Source organism: Pipra filicauda, unplaced genomic scaffold, assembly GCF_003945595.2.
Source record: "Pipra filicauda isolate LSUMZ 115617 unplaced genomic scaffold, ASM394559v2 scaffold85_size2586006_pilon, whole genome shotgun sequence".
Classification (NCBI taxonomy): Eukaryota; Metazoa; Chordata; class Aves; order Passeriformes; family Pipridae; genus Pipra; species Pipra filicauda.
Genome location: NW_024105042.1, coordinates 1,512,634 through 1,531,001, shown reverse-complemented (window position 1 = coordinate 1,531,001; position 18,368 = coordinate 1,512,634). Strand labels below are relative to the sequence as shown.

The window sequence follows — 18,368 nt, the reverse complement described above, 5'->3', positions numbered from 1 at the left end:
GGTCAGTCTTCTATTTATGGTCTTTTTAGAAAGGCTTGGGTGAAAGAAACCAAACCTCACCTTGCACTCTAAGTAAAAGTTGGTTTATGAACCATCACAATCAGCTGATGGGCAGAAAGTTATTCAGTTATGATCATTCTTGTGTCTGAGTCATGGCTGTGTTGGATATGTCTATGGAAACAGTTCTAGTTTTCCAGAGTCATTAGGGCTTTTGCAGAAGTAGCTTATGTTTAAGGAGAAGAGGCTGTACAACAACCAGAGTATATAAAAGTTAATGGGTCAGATTGGTTGGGTGAAGTGTAAGTTGGTCTAAGATTATCGGTTTTTTGAACGTGATTAGATTTGGTGACAATAGGTACTGTAGTGTCTTGGCTGTTGCTACCTACCTGTGCAGAGTCTGTTTTTCATGCTGAATTTGCTGATTGTTTCCTCTGTTTTGGGTTCTAGGGCAAAGTGCTTTCTCTGAAACCCATTGGGATGCAGGTGAAAGTAGCTGATGGGATTAGAGGACTTGTGCCATCCCTCCATCTCGCTGATGTGATCCTGAAGCAGCCTGAGAAGAAGTACAACATAGGAGATGAAGTCAAGTGTCGGGTGAGAGCTGCCAGACAGGATCTTCAGCTGCTTTGCACTCTTCTGTTCTGAGTATTTAGCAGCTGGATTGATCAGGAAAGGGCCGACATGCTTTTTGAACCTTTTTGTACTCCATTCTTGCAGGTGCTAGAGTGCAATCCTGCAGGAAAGAAGCTGATCCTTACTCTAAAGAAAAGTCTCATCCAGTCAAAGCTTCCAGTCCTCACAAATTATGAAGATGCAAAACCAGGTCTGATCACACATGGCTTTGTGGTGTGTGCAAGGGAATTTGGCTGCATTGTGAAGTTCTATAATGATGTCAAAGGTCTGGTTCCCAAGAATGAGCTGAGCTCAGAACCCATATCTTGTCCAGATAAAGTCTTCTATGAAGGCCAGGTAATTAATGTACCTATGCTGTGCTGTGTGTTTGAATGCAAAATGGAAATCTGCAGTTCATTCCAATGTGGGTTTTTCCCTGAGGAACCAGCTACACCAAGAGATGTTTATGTCCTTTCACTTAACTACTTAATCGTACTCCATTTAAGCAGATTAGGCTGTAAAAAGGGCAGCTCATCTTCGAGTATGTCATAGGCTTGCCTTTTTTCTGGGCCCTCTCTGTTCTGATATGTGGGAGGCAGCATGGTATGTGATGCAGGGACTACATGTGGTTGAGTTACTTAGATCTCAGTAGAAGTTTCGGGGTTCTAGGCTGCAGTTGCTTCTAAGGAAGTTAGAACTCTTAACTACAGATTCATAAGGATGATGTTTTCTGCCTCTGCATTATTGTGGTTTTCCTGTTGGTTTCAAATCCCAGGCACTTTGGGAACCATGTTCACCGAGTTCTGGTCTTTGTTGTGGACAAGCTTATAGTGATCTCAGCCATCTTCATTATTTTTTTCTGGTGCTTTTGTTTGTCTTTAGTCCTGCTGTTTCTTGGCTGGCTAAGGAGGAAGGCAATTTTCTAGTCAGGTTTTCTGACTGCAGATCCAGAGGTCTGAATTTTATTCTCAACTCTGCAACAGAGCTGCTACATACTTTTAGCAAGTCATTTGATTATGTACTTCCATTTTCTATCTGTGTGATTAGAAGGACTTCAGTCTCTGGTTGAACCTGTTAAGTTGTAGTCAGTGACCTGCTATCCTCAGGTGTGAGAGAGAGGTGTGTGTATGTGTATGTATCTTCCTGTCTCATTCTGTAGGTGGTAGCACACTGAGGAGGAGAGTAACCTCAATTAAACTTCTCTTTTATCTTTTTTTTTTTTTTTTTTTTGCTACAGGTTGTTAAAGTAATGGTCTTAAAATGTGAGCCCCAACAGGAAAGACTCTTGTTGTCCTTCAGGTTATCAAGCAAGTCTGGCCCTGAGGACAAAAGGGAATGTACTTCAAAGGAAAAACAGGAAGTGAAATATCAAATAGGAGAGGTATTGAATTCAATGACTGATTCCTTTTTTACCTTTTCCTACTCATTTTCCATATGATTTGGTGTCACTGTGAACAACTTTACTTCAAGGAAAGCTGATGGTGGTCAGGAAATAGCATTAAATGTACATTTCTTATTGTGTGGTTGGCCTCCTGGATCAAAAAGAACATCTCTGGTTTCAGAGGTGAGGATAAAGGAGTCCCAGGAGAGTCCTTCTAGATGTACCATTTAGTGCTCCTACTCCTAGGTGGAGTCCTGTTTTTTTCCTGGATGCTGCTGATGTTCTCACTCCAAAAGCAGCTACTTTTGCTCCCTGGAAAAAGACAACATCAGAGAAATGTTTTGAAACGCTTTCTTGTTGTCTTTGCAATGAACACTTTCCAACTCCCTGCAGATACTGTTAATACAGGAACAGGACAGTTCTAGATTACATTATTCCTTTCACCCTTCAAATAAAAAGTCACAACCAAGAGAATGTTTCTAACTCTTTATTTTTCTGGGAGCTGAGAATTAGTTTTTATTTTACTATCAATGCTGGCATGCTTTTTAGGCTCAGCCCTGTTGATGTGAGAATTTCTCATATATACCTGGGAGGTGACGTCAGAGCCCCTGCAGCACAGCATTTGGTACTCTGTGCATCAAAAGAGATAACTTCAAAAACACTTGGAATTTTATATTGCTGTATTATTCTCTTTTCAGATAGTTGATGTGAAAGTCTTGAAGAAGAAAGATAATGGGTTAGAAGTTTCTATCTTAGAAGATGAAGGCAATGTGGTTGCCTGGATCCCCACGCAGCACCTCTCTGACTTTGTTGCTACCTCCAAGCTCCTGTGGCACTGTCTTCAAGAGGGAGATGTCCTGCCCAGGGTTATGTGTCTAAGTGACAAGGGAGAGCACATTGTATCCTTTGCCACCTGAACCAGTCAAAGTGGGGGGAGGGAGATATCTGCCAGGAATCCAGAATATCTGCAACAAACAGAAGATACACTAGTTAGTGTGTTGAAGTAGAAGTGCCTGTCAAGCTAGTGATATGTCAAAGAGTCATTATAACTTGTGCTAAAAGTGAGGCTCAACTGCTAGAATCCCTTCAGAACCAGGACTTGGTTGTGAATTGGCTGATTTTCCCAACCAGCTTCTGGGCTGTTAATCTTATCACAACCTTAGCAAAGGTTGCTGTTCTTATACCCAAAATCAGAATTGAAAAGTTAGGAAGTTGATATTTCTGGTATATGGAGCATGTGTCTTCAGTGCTGAGCAACTTTAAAGACATCAGTTGCTAAATTTTTGTGTGGAGAGATCAAGATAGAAATTGGAATTGCCACACTTACAGCTCCTGTATTCTGTAGGTTGCATCAAGTGCTCTAGCCCAATGGTTAGCAGCACCAAGAGGTTTGCTTGGCATCATGCTCCTTTCATTCATCTTTTCTGATTTTTCTTAATTGGTTGTTCAGATCTTGAGCAGAAAGTCTGCAGTGATTTCTGCTGTACAGGAGGAGCAAGTTGTGAGAAGCTTCTCTGAAATCCAGCCTGGCATGCTGTTGACTGGTTATGTGAGGAATGTGATGCCCTTTGGGGTGTTTGTGGAGTTCCCTTTTGGCGTGACAGGACTGGCACCCAAAGTGGTAAGCGATGCCTTCACTGCAGTAAGCAGCATGTGTGTGAATGAGGCTGCTTGAAACATGCTTTTAGCAAGGAAAGGAACAATTGGGTTGCAGACCCTGCATTTGCACAACTTCCTTCCTGTAGGGTAAAAGGTTTTAGGTTTGCATTTTAATTCACTTCCAAAGTGAAACAAAGGACTTTATTCAAAGTGAGCTTAACCTTCAACAAGGACTTCACATGGTTTCAGTAATTAATTTTAATTGATGGGGCTTTGTTAGTTTGTGTTAATTTCTCTTATGCATTTTCACGAAATTTTAGCTCAAACCCTTCTGAATAGCACTGTGGGTGGTTGATAGGTAGCAGCTGTGCTCAGTAACCTTTGTCCCTTGTTTCCTTTGCACAGAGCATGAGTGACAAGTTTGTGACAGACACCAAGGACCACTTTGTGGTGGGACAGACTGTGATTGCGAAGGTGATGAGCATTGATGAGGAGAAGCGGCGTGTGCTCCTCAGTCTGAAGGTGTCAGAGTGCAGCTCGGGTGATTCTGCTGCAGAGAGCTTTGCCCTCCTGAATCAATATTTCAAGGAGCTGAAAGAAATCAGGGACTTGTTGAAAAGAGGTAAAAGATTGCACATGTTCTGCTAAAGGGGATCATGTCAAAAAAAAGGGGCTCTAATGGAACAAGAAGGGAAAACCATTTTCTTTTAAGTAAAAGAAAGGTCAGTTCAAGCAAAGACTTCACTTCCAAGAGTAGCTTATTAGAAAAAGGATGTGTATGCAGTGTCTGCCATTAACAAGGGGCTTTTTGGAAGTACAGCTGAAACAAACCAAAGAAGCTACTCTTTTCTCTGAAGTTTGCTAGGTCTCTTGCATTGATTTTGGGTTGAAGCTTAGATAATTAAAATAAGGGGATAGATATGCTGTGAGGTCCATATACCAAAAGAGGAAGGGAGATAGAATGGTACAAAAGGATGGTTTCCATGAAGGGCATGGAGCTGGTAATAAGGAAGGCCAGGATAAGATTGGATGTTCTGTGAACCGGAACCTTTCTCCAGGCTTGTGTATTTTGAAACTGGCAATGGTTAACTTTTAGTACTCTCTGCTCTTGTATTTTAAGAGCCTTAACCTGCAGACCTGATTTTTTTGGTTATCTGCCAGATGTTGAACTCTAAAGAGCTTATGGATATTGAGCAAGCTGTGAAACTTATCTAATGTGCCAGTAGAGGTGGAAGCGTATGGTTTTGTTGTGGTTTTGGTTTTGGTTTTTTAAGTGGGAGAGTGACTCATGGAAGTCTAGGAGTTTATTTCTATGTGCCTGAGTGCATTGCTGCAAAGCACCAGTGAAGCAAAACAGGCTACTCAGTGCCCAAACGTGAATTTCCCCCAATGCCTGAAAAGGGAGTGATTATAAGCATTATGGGAGGCTCTCATTGCATGCAAACTCGTGTTTTAGAAACAGGCACTTGAGCCCTACCCCTGGTAATTACTTAGTTTAGAAAAAAACAGTACTGGTGCCTGGATAGGAGGGTGATAAAAATATAAGAATGAGCGTGGACATCATATCAGTTTTCTGTACTGAAAAATGATGGAAGAACCCAAGTCAGTGCATCAGTGTAACTAGCTATGACATTAGAAAGGCTGGGCAAGTTATCTGTCTGATGGTAGTGATTTTTTTCCCCTGGTGCTTTCTGAAGAATAGTACATCTATATACAGTGAAGGATGCTTTTGGAGGGCTAAAATAATAAAGGAGAAGGCTTTGTTTTAAGAAGGATTTCCTTCCTTGCATATTACACACAGCAAGCAGCAGGTGCTCTTACTGTGTTTAGGCAAATAGGACTAGCTTTGTCCATAAAAATGAGGAAGAATCATTGACAACTAATGATGTATTATTTGTATGCTGGTAACTCATACCTGATGAGAACTTACGATTCTACCTTATTCTAATGGTGCTTTTTTAACAGTGACAGTGAAGGACATTTTACCGCAGAACAGGAACTGTTCCTGCTTATGTTATAGCAATGTGCATTTGTGCATGCTGTGATCCTCAAGTTGTTCTTTATTGTTGATATTTGGGCGTAGGATGCCTGATTTGCACAGAGGAAGTTTTCAACTGCCCTGAGCCTTTACCAGGATCTGCTTAACTAGAAAGTCCAAGGCACTCAAGTGCTTGTGATAACCCAAACCCAGCACTCACATGAGCATGAGTTTGTTCAGATAGATTTGCCTACTTGTATTACAGGTCCTCCAGCAAAGGTTTTCTCACATGCTGTTTTTCTAGTGTTATGTACACTGGATGTATTGCAGTTGATTTTAGCAAATTCTGACTTTGCCTTTTTAGATTCTTCTTATATCCAGTATTTTTTAATGTTTTGTTACCTATAATTGTGAAGTGGCAGGTCTGTTTTGTGGTTTTAGTATTTATCTACTTTACTTTCACCTTTTTCTATATGCAATGCTGTGTACCAGTGTTTCTATAAGACTGGAAATATTCTCTCCAAAGTTATCAGATCCTTATTGTCAAAAAAGTGTTTCTACTTTGATTAACTCTTAGAATTGACTTTGTATTTCTACAGATTCAGGAACCTAAACTTTGTTTTCCCTTATAAAGGTGGATATAGATGCTTGTTCATGCACCACTGAGTAAATGTGGAGGATTGTCTTTGTTTTGCAAAGAAACAATGTAGGTAAAACTGACTTCCTGCTTTTTTCTTGCCTTAATTTAGGGGAGCCCAGCATGGCCCAAGGCCTTTGTGAGTTGGTGCCTGGGAAGGAGCTGCAGCTGGTCGTGCAGGATGTAAGGGAGGATGGCTCAGCACTGTTCAGTGGCAACTGTGTCACAGGATTGACTGTAACCGCCACTCGCTACCATGTGGGGGGTGAGGGTCTTTCCTTACCTTGTGTTGGTTTTCAGACTTGTACTTAAAAACTTCTGTCCTGAAATGAATTCTGCTGATGGGGAACTAACATGGGAGGAGTCTGATCAGAGTATGGGTGGCCTTGAAGAGTAGTTTAGTTTCTTAATGTCTTGCCAACCCATTTGTGTGATTCAGAAAACTTAATATAAACCTACCTGTACCTCTGTTAACCCCACCTCATATTTTGGGCATCTTGTAAGGTCTAGTTTGTGCCCTGAGATCCTTAGTTGAATCATACTGTATATAGACAAAGTATTAATACAAGCTCCAGCTTTCATGTTTTTTTTCCTTCTTGCTTTAGAATGATATTTCTTGTATGCTCTGTCTGAAATTGCTGCCAATTTCTCTTGAAAATCTATGTGACTTTAAAGCAGGACTGCAATTTCAGTATTTTTGTAATTAAATCAGAAAAGTGTCATATTATGCAGAACCAAACAAGTACATGCTGAGGTAATGAATATACCTCAGAAAGCAAGATAAACTGCTAACTTCAGCAGGAGTAATAGCAATTCTGTGTTCAGAAGAGTTTTCTGTTTTCTTATTTTTTTCTTTTCCTGTTTTTGCTTAGCAACAGATAGACTAGAGATAGTTTCATGCAAACGTTAGGAAGATCTTTTTCAAAAGCTATATTATCTTAAGTTTGTTTTTAGTCTGCATTATTTAAGAATTGTATCTTCATAAAATCAATTTAGCTTTTCCATGAAAGCATCAGACTTTTTTCCAAATAAAAAGCTCAGTTTTTTTTTCTCATTGCCATTAATGTTGGAAGAATCTTTTCTTTTCTTAAAGAGACTCATTATACATTTGGTACTAAGTTGACTTTGTAACTCAGGTAATTAAGCAGTTTTTGGTCTCCAGGAAATTAAACCCTTCCTGTTTGTCATGTGCTGCTATCTCAGTTGCTCAGAATTCTCTGTCACCAGGATATAAGCTCTTTATTCTCATTTATAGATAAAAATATTGTCCCTGGTAAGAAAATGAAGGTGTTGGTTCTTCATGTGGATGCCTCCACATCTGAGGTGTATGTTTCTCTTCGGGAAGAACTGTTAAAGCAAAGACCCAAGCGAGTATGTGTTCAGTTTTTGGATCTGTGTGTTTCTGTTTGCCTGGCAAACTTTACGTGAATAATAAATGTCAAGGGGGGGCTGTTTCCTCTTTTAGAACTCTGGGAGAGAGGGTGGAGGGAATCAAAATCTCAGCAGGAGAAGTGACTATCTCCATTTCTGTCTAGCAGCTCAGAGAGAACTCCCAGCACTCTGCTGTTGTGCAGCACATTGCAGAACAGTTTGCCCTGGTGTCTCTGTTGGAAACAGGCCAGCTGGCAGCTGTGCCCATCCCGTCTCACTTCAACGACACCTTCCGCTTTGACTCAGAAAAACTGAAGGTGGGACAAACAATCTCTGCAACCTTAAGAGCGGTGAAAGAGAATGACCACGGGGTCTTGTTAGCAGTGCAAGGCCCAGCGAAGAAGAATTTTTTTGTGAGGGTCCGGAATGAATCTGAGACAGTATTAGAAGAGATGCTTCCTGCTGTGAAACACTCGCTTTCCCCAGGGGATATTGTTACTGGGACCATTAAATCTGTCAAACCAACCCATGTTACAGTTGCTATTGATGACAAGCTGACAGGTTCAATCCATGCATCCCGGATTCTGGATGAAGTGCCCATAGGCTCTTTTCCAACATTTACTCTGAAAGCTGGACAGAAGGTGACTGCTCGAGTCATTGGAGTTAGAGATGTGAATACTCACAGGTGGGAAAACATGTACATGATATCGCTTCTGGGGGAATGCAAGGGGTGAAACAGTTACTCAATTCAAATCATTTAGGCAGTTCCCTCAGTCAGCAGATGCTGGTACAGCTGCCTTTGCTGGAATAGTTGAGGCTTGAGGAAATCTGCTATTATATTTCATCCCAGATCCAGGTTTCAGTGAATTATCTTTCTACTTGTGTTACTGTATTTATCTTGAGTATAGATTGCAAGGAAAAAAGATGTCTAAATTCGAGCTAAATTTGCTGGAGTATTTTGGTTACTTAAATTGCCATTGAAATAATACTAGGAAGAACTGGAACTGGAAGGCTCTGGTAGTTTTAGAGGACTTGCACCTGGGTTTTCTTGCCAGTGCAGAGGGATTAAATGTGAGTGACTGGGGCCTGGGGAGAGCATGAGAAACTCTGATCCTTTTCCTCTTCTTTAGGTACCTGCCCATCACCCATCCACACTTCACTCAATCCATTCCAGAGCTCAGCATTCGACCAAGGTAAGTGTTGGCCTCTTTGTGTCTGCAGATGCTTCACAGACTTTGTGTCTTTGAAGGTTCCCTCCCTTGTACCTCCCATTTGTGAAGGAGCCGGCTATGAGCAGGGACTTCCACATGTATGCAAGCGAGGCAAGGCCTCTTACTCTCTCTTTCACACTAAGTTGGGTCTGGGAGTTGTGTTCTCCTAGCATGTGTGCTCTTGTAGCGCATGATTTCCTTTGAATGTCCTTTTGGCTTCAGGTTCTGACAATCTGGACTTTGTCATGTCTAGTCATCTCAGAAAGATTCCCTCTTATGGCCAGGGAAGAATTAATTCCTTGCAGAAAGATGCAGCTGGGAGGGGATGGGGATGAATGTCACAAAGACATTGTCTTGGTACTGGTTCACCATAATTTCCCAGGCTTCTAACTTCCATTTTCATCATTAGGACCAAAGCCGTGTCACTGATGTCCTCTCTCTTTTTTTGCGAACAGTGAAAAAGAAGGGGAAGTCACAGCAATGCTGAACCTTAAAGAAGACAATGCCTGCAAGAAACTTGGACTCTACAGTGTGGGACAAACAGTCACCTGTTTTGTAAAAAAGGTGAGATCAGAGTCTTCTTAGGAAATGTGCTGGGGGAGGCAGCAAGTCCGGGTGTCCTCAGGGGCTTTAACTAAACAGTGATGCTATTATTAACTATGAGAGTGGTCCATACCAAATGCAGTGTCTTACAGGGAAAGTAGGAGAAAGAAGTCAAACTGTTCTGTATTTGATGGAATCAAGCTGACTCATCCTCTTCAACGCGCCTGTTTGTTGCCAGCAGTTGCTTCCCACCTTGCACTTGAGCAAAATGGCCTTTGAGTCTGCCACAAACTGCACTCACTGCTGATGCCGTGTGCACTTGCCTGTAAACCACAGCAGTGTTATGCTTGTAAGAGTAGACTCCAAATCACCATTTTTGCTGGGTGAAAAAGCCAAGGCTGGACTAATTCCTTCTAACCTTAAAAATTTCTACCAGGAAAGGGTTTTTTTTCCCCCAAGGTATCATGCTGTCTTTTCTGGTTATTTCGTGTCTTCTTAGTATAACATCCTCAAAAACTGGCTGGAGGTAGAAGTTGCCCCTGACATTCGAGGAAGAGTTCCTCATCTGCTGCTGTCTATGAACACCAAGGTAAGAGGCTGTTACAGGTGAGCTACACATATTTTTTTTTTTTTTTAATTGTGCTCATGACCACAAGTAATGACTGCAAACACTTGTGACATCCGTGTGAACTCGTAACCCAGTGCTCTGCCCTTTAGACATTGCTGCCTCTCACTGACAAGTGAGTACTGTGCCTGTAGCTTGTTTGGCTCAGGGTAGCAGAGCCATTGGAGCAATGCTGAGCTATCAGTCAAATGTGCACATCAAAGATGTGTATAGAAAGTGTAAAAGTTCATAGAAGAAACACCTGTCAAGAGTTGTACAAAGCTCATTTTCTGGAAATAAGTGGAAATATGTCTTTTCTTTCAGGTCTTAAAACATCCAGAAAAGAGCTTTAAAATTGGCCAGGCAATATCAGCTACAGTGACTGGAACAGATGTCACAGAAACAAACCTCTGCTTGTCACTCACAGGTATTGTGGAGCATTAATAGCAAGACCCCACCACATACAATCCTTTACTCAGAGGTGGGTTATTAAGTGAAGATGTTACACTCCAGAGCCAAGCTGTACCTTCTTGTAGAACAGAACTAACTCCTGGGGCCCTGACCTAAATGTAACAGCATGTAAGACAAGAGAGGTCAGACCTTTAGACTAAAGAATCACTTTCCTACTGTCTCAGACTGAAACCTTCTCTGAGCCCTTGTAAACATATTCCCTTCTGCTCTCAGACATGAGATGGTACATTTGTCAACATTTGACAGTTATTCTGGATCTTGGAATTGTTCAACTAGGGTTGGCCTAGTTTTGACTATCAAGGCAAATGTTGCTGTGAACTGAGAGATTTCATAGACTGCACCTTGCCAAAAGCTGGTGGGTTTGATATGTAACTAAGACAACTAAAATTAGCTTCACTGACATATTAGTCCCGCTGCTTCATATTTTCAAGTGTTATGAAGCCCTCTCCCTCCTTCACTTTTCCCAGGAATTCAGTCACTGGAGCAGGGCACTGTCACTGTAGGCATGGTAACAAAGGTGACTCCACATGTCGGTTTGACCGTTGCACTGCCAGGTGGGAAGACTGGCAAAGTCAGCATCTTTCACCTGAATGATACTTACACAGAGAATCCTCTGGGTAACTTCAAAGTTGGCAAGATCGTCAGGTCAGTAAATCTCTTCCTTGTTCCCTCAGGCTTTAAAGCTTAGAAATATCCGCCTTTGGTGAGAGGCTTTCCACTGCCATAAGATGATGCCAGACTGTAAGGTCCAGTCTGTGGCTAAGAAGAAATGCTGACTTGCCTTGTGTACATTTGGGTGAAAGTCTTGTACTTTCCATTTGCGAAGAAGCCCCTTTTCAGCTCCCTTCTCGGGCTCTCTTTTTGAGAGTAACTACTCTCTTAGCTAAGGTGCTGATGGGACTGAGGGAAGCCAGGTATCCCAGCTCTGCTTTGAATTGCTTGTTTGGCAGTTCAGTTGTCTTTACATTTGTAATGCACAAGTAATTGCATTTCCCTGCTTCGCAGACTTTTTGGGAATGCTGGAGAGTGCAACAGGCCAAGTGATTCAGATGTAACAATCTTTAACTCTTTTGTATTAGCAATAGAGCCTGAGTAAAGTAAGTACATGTGTTTCAAAAAGCCCTTTGGCTGGTTTTATGAACTGTTGTGTCATGCGGGTTTACATTAGACAGCAAGTGCTCAAAGGAACAGAATGCTTTGTTTCCTCTAGAGCTGCATTCTGCTAGTGAAAATATCTATTTCCTACCTGTGGCTTTTTTTAATGGGTTAAAAAGCTTTGTTTTCTCCCCTTACTCTCCCATGCAGGTGCTACATCCTCTCCAACGAAAACGGCAAAATCCAGTTATCTCTCCGGCAATCCCGGTATGTGTCATCCCTCTAGTCTGTTGGTCTCCTACTAGGGAAGAAAAGGATAGTGAAATACAGTAACCATTGGTTTGGGCACATCAGTGTAAAGTGTTAAAAGGACAAGGACTACATTTTTTTTTTAAGGGATGATACTTGTTCCTACTTCAGAACAACTTTCCTGTATCAGCAAACACGGAAGTGTCTGACACTTAATGTAGAGCTGCTCAACTGGGTTCAGATTTAATTTCTGTTTATTGTAGTTCCTAGACCTGACTTATCTTGTTTGTTTGTTTATTTAGGAAGAAAGGGAAAGTTCTGCCATTGAATTTGCAATACAAACATGTTATGCTTCAGTGTTCAGCTGCATTTTAACCGTTTTGATTACATAGCAGACTTAGCCCTAAATATCTCTTAAAACCGAGCCTCTTGCTTTGTCTTCCTTGTTGAACAAAAATATGTAAACCATGTGGAATGAAGTATCTTAGAAATAAGTGGGGCAAAAAACAAGCAAATGATGTGCAGAATTTCAGACAGCATTTTACTCTCCTCATTTTTTTAGAGGAAGCCAGGCTGATCTGTTTGGCTTTGTTTGCAGCAGCTTGTATATTCCCTACTGCTATGTATATCTTGACAGAGATGCTGGTAGTCCATTAGTACATTTGAATAAACTGAAGGGTGTCTCTGATCCAGAATGTTTTCCAGAGAGTACTAGCTGTTGTTAATACTGATCTTCTTTTTGACATCTAGAGCAGTGTGGATTATTCAGGAAAGTGCTGTAGCTTCTAACCTCTCTTTTCTTTCAGGCTGAATCCAAAGATCTACACCAAAGTGGAAGATGTTGAAATAACATGTATTAAGGATGTTAAAAAAGGCCAGCTAGTGAGAGGCTATGTCAAATCAATCACTCCATCAGGTGTATTCTTTGGGTGAGTAGCCTAATGTGGTGGGTTCACCTTGGCTAAATGCCAGGTGCTCACCCAGCCACTCTATCCTTCCCCTTCTCAGCCGGACAGGGGAGAGAGTAAGGTGGGAAAAGAAAACAACACAAATTGTGGGTTGCAATAAGGCAGTTTATGTTTATGCAAAAAAGACAACAAAAGCAGCGTGCACAAAGCAGGAGCCAGCAGTTAATCCCTACTTCTCATGAGCAGTGGTGGTTGACCACTTCTCTGAGGAGCAGGGCTCCAGCACGTGTAAGGGTTGTCAGCAGGCATCCATCAGAGGCAATGAGTGCCTCCAGTCCTGCTCCTTGCCTCAGCTTTTATATCTGGGTTGACGTCATATGGTCTGGAATATCCCCTTGGTCAGTGTGGGTCAGCTGGCCTACTTGTGTCCCCTTCCAGGATCTCTCCCTCGATTGAAGAAGGAATGTTACAGTGCTGTGCTCAGCAGTAGCCAAAATGTGGGTGTGTTATCAACACCCCTCTAGCTACCAATGCAGAGCACAGCACTGTGAGGGCTACTGTGGGGAAATAAATTCTGGCTCAGCCAGACCCACCGCACGTAAGAATATTATTCTGGCAGGTGATGTGTTTTGGAGAACTTACTTAGAATGTACAATTGTGGAATCTTGTTTGGGTGTGGTCTCTGGCATAATGTGATGTCGCAAAATGAATTTCCTCCTGGAAGTCAAGATGTCATTGATACTTTCTTGAACCTATAAAATTAAAGTAGGGAAAGTTTGTGTGACACTATACAGAACTAGTGATGCCACAAATACAATCACTGCACTTTATTTCTCCCCCTTCCCCCATGGAATATTTATTTTTGGTTTTCTTCCTCTTCTCAGCTTGTCCACTTCTCTTCTGGGCCGAATCCTGTTCCAGAATGTTTCCCCTTACTTTGTACAGAAACACTCCTTATATGAAAAATACCTGCCTGAAGGAAAGCTGCTCACTGCTAAAGTGCTTGGGTAGGTCCATTGTTCTTTAAAAGGGACCATGAATTAAGAGAAAGGAGACAATGGAGGAGGAGAGGATCTAAAAAGGGAGGATAAAAGACAAGAAGGTTTGAAAGAATTTCAGATACTTGCAGTCATTGTAAGTGCTCTGATTTTTTTCTTCTTTTGTCCTGCTATTCCTGCCAATGAACCACAGTGTAAATGGAAAAGAAAAACATATTGAACTTTCTCTCCTGCCTGAGGACACTGGGATGCCAAGTGTCTTGCCTGAATCCCTGGGCCTACCACAATATGGTGCAGAGGAGGAGAAAAGAGAGGCACATAGTAAGAAAAAAAGTGAAGAACCTAAGTCGAAGACAAAAAGGAGAAGAGGAAACTCTGAAAGTGGGCAGGTATGAATGTGATTGCACAGCTCATGCTAAAGGATTTCTTTGGCTCAAATACTGAAGGGACTAGGAAGATCCACTGGGATGAGGCTGAGGAATTATACAGACTTGTAAAAAAAATTAAATTGTATTGGAGATTAGCAAAGGTCAGATACTGTTCTTTTTGGGGGGGAGCTGAGATAGCAACCCACTTGTGTTGCCTGTGTGGCATGTCCTTTTGGTCTTGACACCCTGATGTAGGTGAGTGCGGGTTTAGTAATCTGCTGTCTCTGTTATGTGAGAGGATAGTGGAAGATGTTCTGCTGGGGCATTGCCCTCTCTCTGCTGTCAGGCTCTTTACTTAGTGATAAGAATTGCCTTTAAGATCATCGCAGTTTTTGCTCTCCACCATCCATTCATTTCCCCTTCTTGCAGGAGGCGAAGCCAAAAAAAAGGAAGATCTGCCCAGCAGATGAAAATGACAGTGGAATTGAGGTATATTACCGTGAGGAGGATGAGGATGACCAGGAGGAAGAGGCAGCTAAAAAGAAATCTGAGGTGAGAAGTTTGTAGGAGCCTGAAATGTCTTTCTATCCCTATTGAGATGTCACTTCTGCGTTGGATGACAATAAGTATCATTGCTGCAGATAGGAGTGATACAATATGAAAATGGCTTGAGATGGCTTGAGTTTAAATTACAGCAAAGGTGACCACAGAGTTAATGGTTTTGCTAGTAGGCTGCTTGCAAGTGTAAGAAATCAATAGTACTGGCCAGAGAGATGCCACAAGCAAGGAGCAGTTGTCTGATCTTAGTGTAAAAACTTAAAATTCATGGCATCTTCTGTCTTCCTACAAACAGATAAGGAAACCTGGTGAAGCTCCCAGGCTGCAGGTTTCCATGGGCTTCACCTGGGACGAGGACATGAATGCAATGGATATACCTCTGGTGAATCAGAAGGAAGAAAGCTCAGAGAGCGAGGAGGAGGAGGATCCACAGTCCAAGGTACTGTATTCTAGTGTTGTCTGCATAGGAGACAGCAAACAGTGACTGCAATGTGATGATTTGGTGTTTGCATGTCTGTCTACCCCATAGCAAAGCCTTCTAACCCAAGGGAACATCTCTGACAGCTGACACAGAACTTGTTTAACTACTCTGAACACTGGAGTTAGTAGCAGATATCTCTGAAGCAGAGGAGAAAAGGCACTACTTTAGCATGGCTGCATGAAAAATAGGGCTTCTCACGTTGACATTTTAAAGAAATGAGTATTTAAAGTCTAACAATGTTTTCATGAAAGTGAAATTTTTTTGTGTTTGATGTCAGCTATGTTTTTTACTTTCCGGAGTGTTGTAAATTTACAGGAAAACCTGGAGGTGAAAGACTTCTCAAATTACAGTCCTCTTATTTAGAAAAACACCAAAAAAATCTTTTATGCTCTAACCTCTAGAAGAGTTTTCCAGTGTGAGCAATTCAACAAAAGCAGAAACCAGCTCATGGACTCCTTTCATGTTTGATCTTCAGGATTTCCCCCATTCTTCAAAACTCACCTCTGTGAAGGCCATACATGGCCAGTGCTTTGTTGCCCAAGGTAACAAGGCAGAGAACTATGGCACTGTCAGTTCCCAATTTAGATCTGAGTCACCCTAGTGATCCAGCACCATGCCCCAATCTTGCACAATTTCTTCCCATGTATCCTGGATTTTTATGGAGTGAAGGATAGTGGTGAGTATTGGCCTGGATGGTAAAGATGGAAGAATGAAAGGGAAGTGTGAATCCTGCAGCTGGGGGTGCCAAACTAGCAAAGTATTTGGTCCCTCAGTGTATTTCTTTAAAAGAAAAGGCATTTAATTTACTGCTGCTCTTTCTTGAGGTGTGAACAGTGTATGGAGGGGTGGGGTGTGTGTACCGTTTTCCTCTTATCTTAAGCAATTGGCTTCATCTCTTCCTGAGGAAACTTCCTATCCTTGGACATAGTGAGGCCTGCCTATTCCCACATGAAGTGCCTGCACTTCCTTATCCTCCTGTTTTGCTCTTTCAGTTAAAGAAAAAAACAAAGAAGGAGAAGGAGCTAGAGAAGCAGAAGAAGGAGAAGGAGCTTTGCAAAGTAGAGGCAGCTCTGATGGACCCCACTCGACAGCCCCAGTCAGCAGATGACTTTGACCGCCTGGTGCTGAGCAGTCCCAACAGTTCCATCCTCTGGCTGCAGTACATGGCTTTCCACCTCCAGGCTACAGAGATTGAGAAGGCCAGAGCTGTAGCAGAGAGAGCACTTAAAACAATCTCTTTCAGGTAATAACAGGGCTTGTGATGGGGTAGTTATGAAAGAACACTGGTAGTATCAGTATGTGTGGAGTGGCAGAGTCTGTTTCAGTGAGCTCAGAAGGATTAAATGGTAGCAATTGTCAGCTGGTCCTTTGAAGGTCTGGCCTGAGTCACCACAGTTGGCCTACAGCTGACCTGCTGCAGCTCACAAGCACAGTAGCTCCCAAAGGTGGTACTGGGTGCACAGACATTCTTCTGAGCAGTCAGAACGGTTTGGAAGAGCATAATGCTTTCGGTGATGTTGTCCTTAAATCAAAACATGAAACAAACTGTGAAACTCTTGTCGCTTTTGCCATAGGGCTGCACCTTAAATCATCTCTACTGCATGATTAAGTATATTGTGCTTTCTTGAATCATCCTTGTGGTTTTTAATTACAAACAACAGTGATCAAAAATTGTAGTGTGAAACAACTGCTGTGCTCTATTCCAAAAGTGGTGTTTCAGGGAGCAGTATGTCCTCTTTCTTTGTCCTGGAGGCAGGCTGCAAGTCAGTGAGTGTATGCAGGGTGGTTTGCAAAACCTGTTGAAGACTGGCAAAAGGCTAAATATTCTTGTTCATATCTACTCTAAGGGAAGAACAGGAGAAGCTGAATGTCTGGGTAGCTCTGCTGAACTTGGAGAACATGTATGGTACTGAGGAGACACTGATGAAGGTCTTTGAGAGAGCTGTCCAGTACAATGAACCTCTGAAAGTCTTCCAGCATCTGTGTGACATCTATGCCAATTCTGAGAAGTACAAGGTAAGGTAGTGCAGACAGGTCCCAGGCACTTATTCCATTCAGTCATGCCAGTAAACTTTGAATGCTGGCTGTGTAAGCTTCCAGCTGGCAGATGTTAGACCTGTCCTGTTCCTAACTGGAATTAATAGTTATGATTGACAGCGGACAAGGATGCATTGATGCTTTTCTGTCATAAATGTTTGGAGATACCTGTCCTAAGAATAAGAGTTTTAAAGCTACAAGTCTTAGTTATGAATCTGTGTGATCTAACCCAACTCTGCCCTTCCAGCAAGCAGAAGAATTGTACCACACAATGCTGAAGCGTTTTCGTCAGGAGAAATCTGTGTGGCTGAAATACGCCTCGTTCCTCTTGAAGCAAGGCCAGACTGAGGCTACACACAGACTTTTGGAGCGTGCTCTCAAAGCTTTGCCCACAAAAGAACGTAAGCACTGTGCCCCATCCTTAATGTGGATCTTAATGGTGACAGGTCTCCAGGAGATGGGCTGCTCTCTGATATCTTTGCCTGTGACACCATTTGTAATAAGTGAAAAGTGCAACCAGTTGATGCTGAACATGCTGCCCTTGTCTCTCAGGAGGGGAAATATCAAGCTGGATGTCAATGCTAAATCCACCTGTAATAGAATTTGCTGTGATACACAAAAGCAAAGCACTCAGAGCAAAGGCAACTTTGAGCTTTACGGCCGTTCACTTGGTCTAGTCCTAGGTTTGTGGGGCTGCCCGTAGATGCTGCATGATACATTTTGAATGTAAGAACAAACCTCTCCTGCAGAGAACTGAAATGGGAAGTGAACTGTGACCCTTCTCTCTCCCACTTTGATCCCACCTTAGTCCAGGACCACTTTACAACAGAGCCTTTTGTCTCTGGGTAGAGGTGGTTCTGTCTCTATGCTTGCCTCTGTTTGTGTCATTATCACTTGTGTTTGTTCATATGGAGAGAGCTGCTGTGATACCCTAAGATATCATTACTTGTTCCAGATGTGGATGTCATTTCAAGGTTTGCACAGCTGGAGTTCCGTTTTGAGGACACAGAGCATGCCAAGGCCCTCTTTGAGAGCACCCTCAGTAGCTATCCCAAGCGGACAGACATTTGGTCCATCTACATGGACATCATGATCAAACATGGCAGCCAGAAGGAAGTACGGTGAGTTGTGGTGCACCAGGCTGGGAAGGGGCAGAACACAGTGTCTGGAGGGACACTCAAAAAGAGCAAGGTGCCCTGCAGTGTGAGGTTGTACAGGGCTTCCCAGAGCAGAGCAAAAAAGAATTTTTATCACCTAGACAAAGTCT

The 18,368-nt window shown here is 42.3% G+C and overlaps 1 protein-coding gene across 3 annotated transcripts in view; it reads left to right on the top strand.

Moving 5' to 3' along the window:
* The window catches only part of PDCD11 (programmed cell death 11), a 28,815-nt gene that overhangs the window by 7,186 nt on the left and 3,261 nt on the right, over window positions 1-18,368 (top strand). For 2 of the 3 annotated variants that reach the window (XM_027738714.2, XM_027738713.2), the window contains exons 12-35: window positions 448-594; window positions 718-969; window positions 1,850-1,993; window positions 2,692-2,892; window positions 3,444-3,614; window positions 3,998-4,214; window positions 6,320-6,472; window positions 7,463-7,578; window positions 7,743-8,263; window positions 8,709-8,771; window positions 9,245-9,353; window positions 9,832-9,921; window positions 10,261-10,363; window positions 10,875-11,052; window positions 11,713-11,769; window positions 12,558-12,680; window positions 13,544-13,666; window positions 13,851-14,046; window positions 14,455-14,577; window positions 14,879-15,022; window positions 16,057-16,307; window positions 16,912-17,080; window positions 17,349-17,502; window positions 18,057-18,222. In XM_027738714.2, the coding sequence (XP_027594515.1) occupies window positions 448-594; window positions 718-969; window positions 1,850-1,993; window positions 2,692-2,892; window positions 3,444-3,614; window positions 3,998-4,214; window positions 6,320-6,472; window positions 7,463-7,578; window positions 7,743-8,263; window positions 8,709-8,771; window positions 9,245-9,353; window positions 9,832-9,921; window positions 10,261-10,363; window positions 10,875-11,052; window positions 11,713-11,769; window positions 12,558-12,680; window positions 13,544-13,666; window positions 13,851-14,046; window positions 14,455-14,577; window positions 14,879-15,022; window positions 16,057-16,307; window positions 16,912-17,080; window positions 17,349-17,502; window positions 18,057-18,222 (3,971 nt within the window). The remainder of the gene's footprint in view (window positions 1-447; window positions 595-717; window positions 970-1,849; window positions 1,994-2,691; window positions 2,893-3,443; window positions 3,615-3,997; window positions 4,215-6,319; window positions 6,473-7,462; window positions 7,579-7,742; window positions 8,264-8,708; window positions 8,772-9,244; window positions 9,354-9,831; window positions 9,922-10,260; window positions 10,364-10,874; window positions 11,053-11,712; window positions 11,770-12,557; window positions 12,681-13,543; window positions 13,667-13,850; window positions 14,047-14,454; window positions 14,578-14,878; window positions 15,023-16,056; window positions 16,308-16,911; window positions 17,081-17,348; window positions 17,503-18,056; window positions 18,223-18,368) is intronic. The other variant, XM_027738715.2, reaches the window with a different exon arrangement.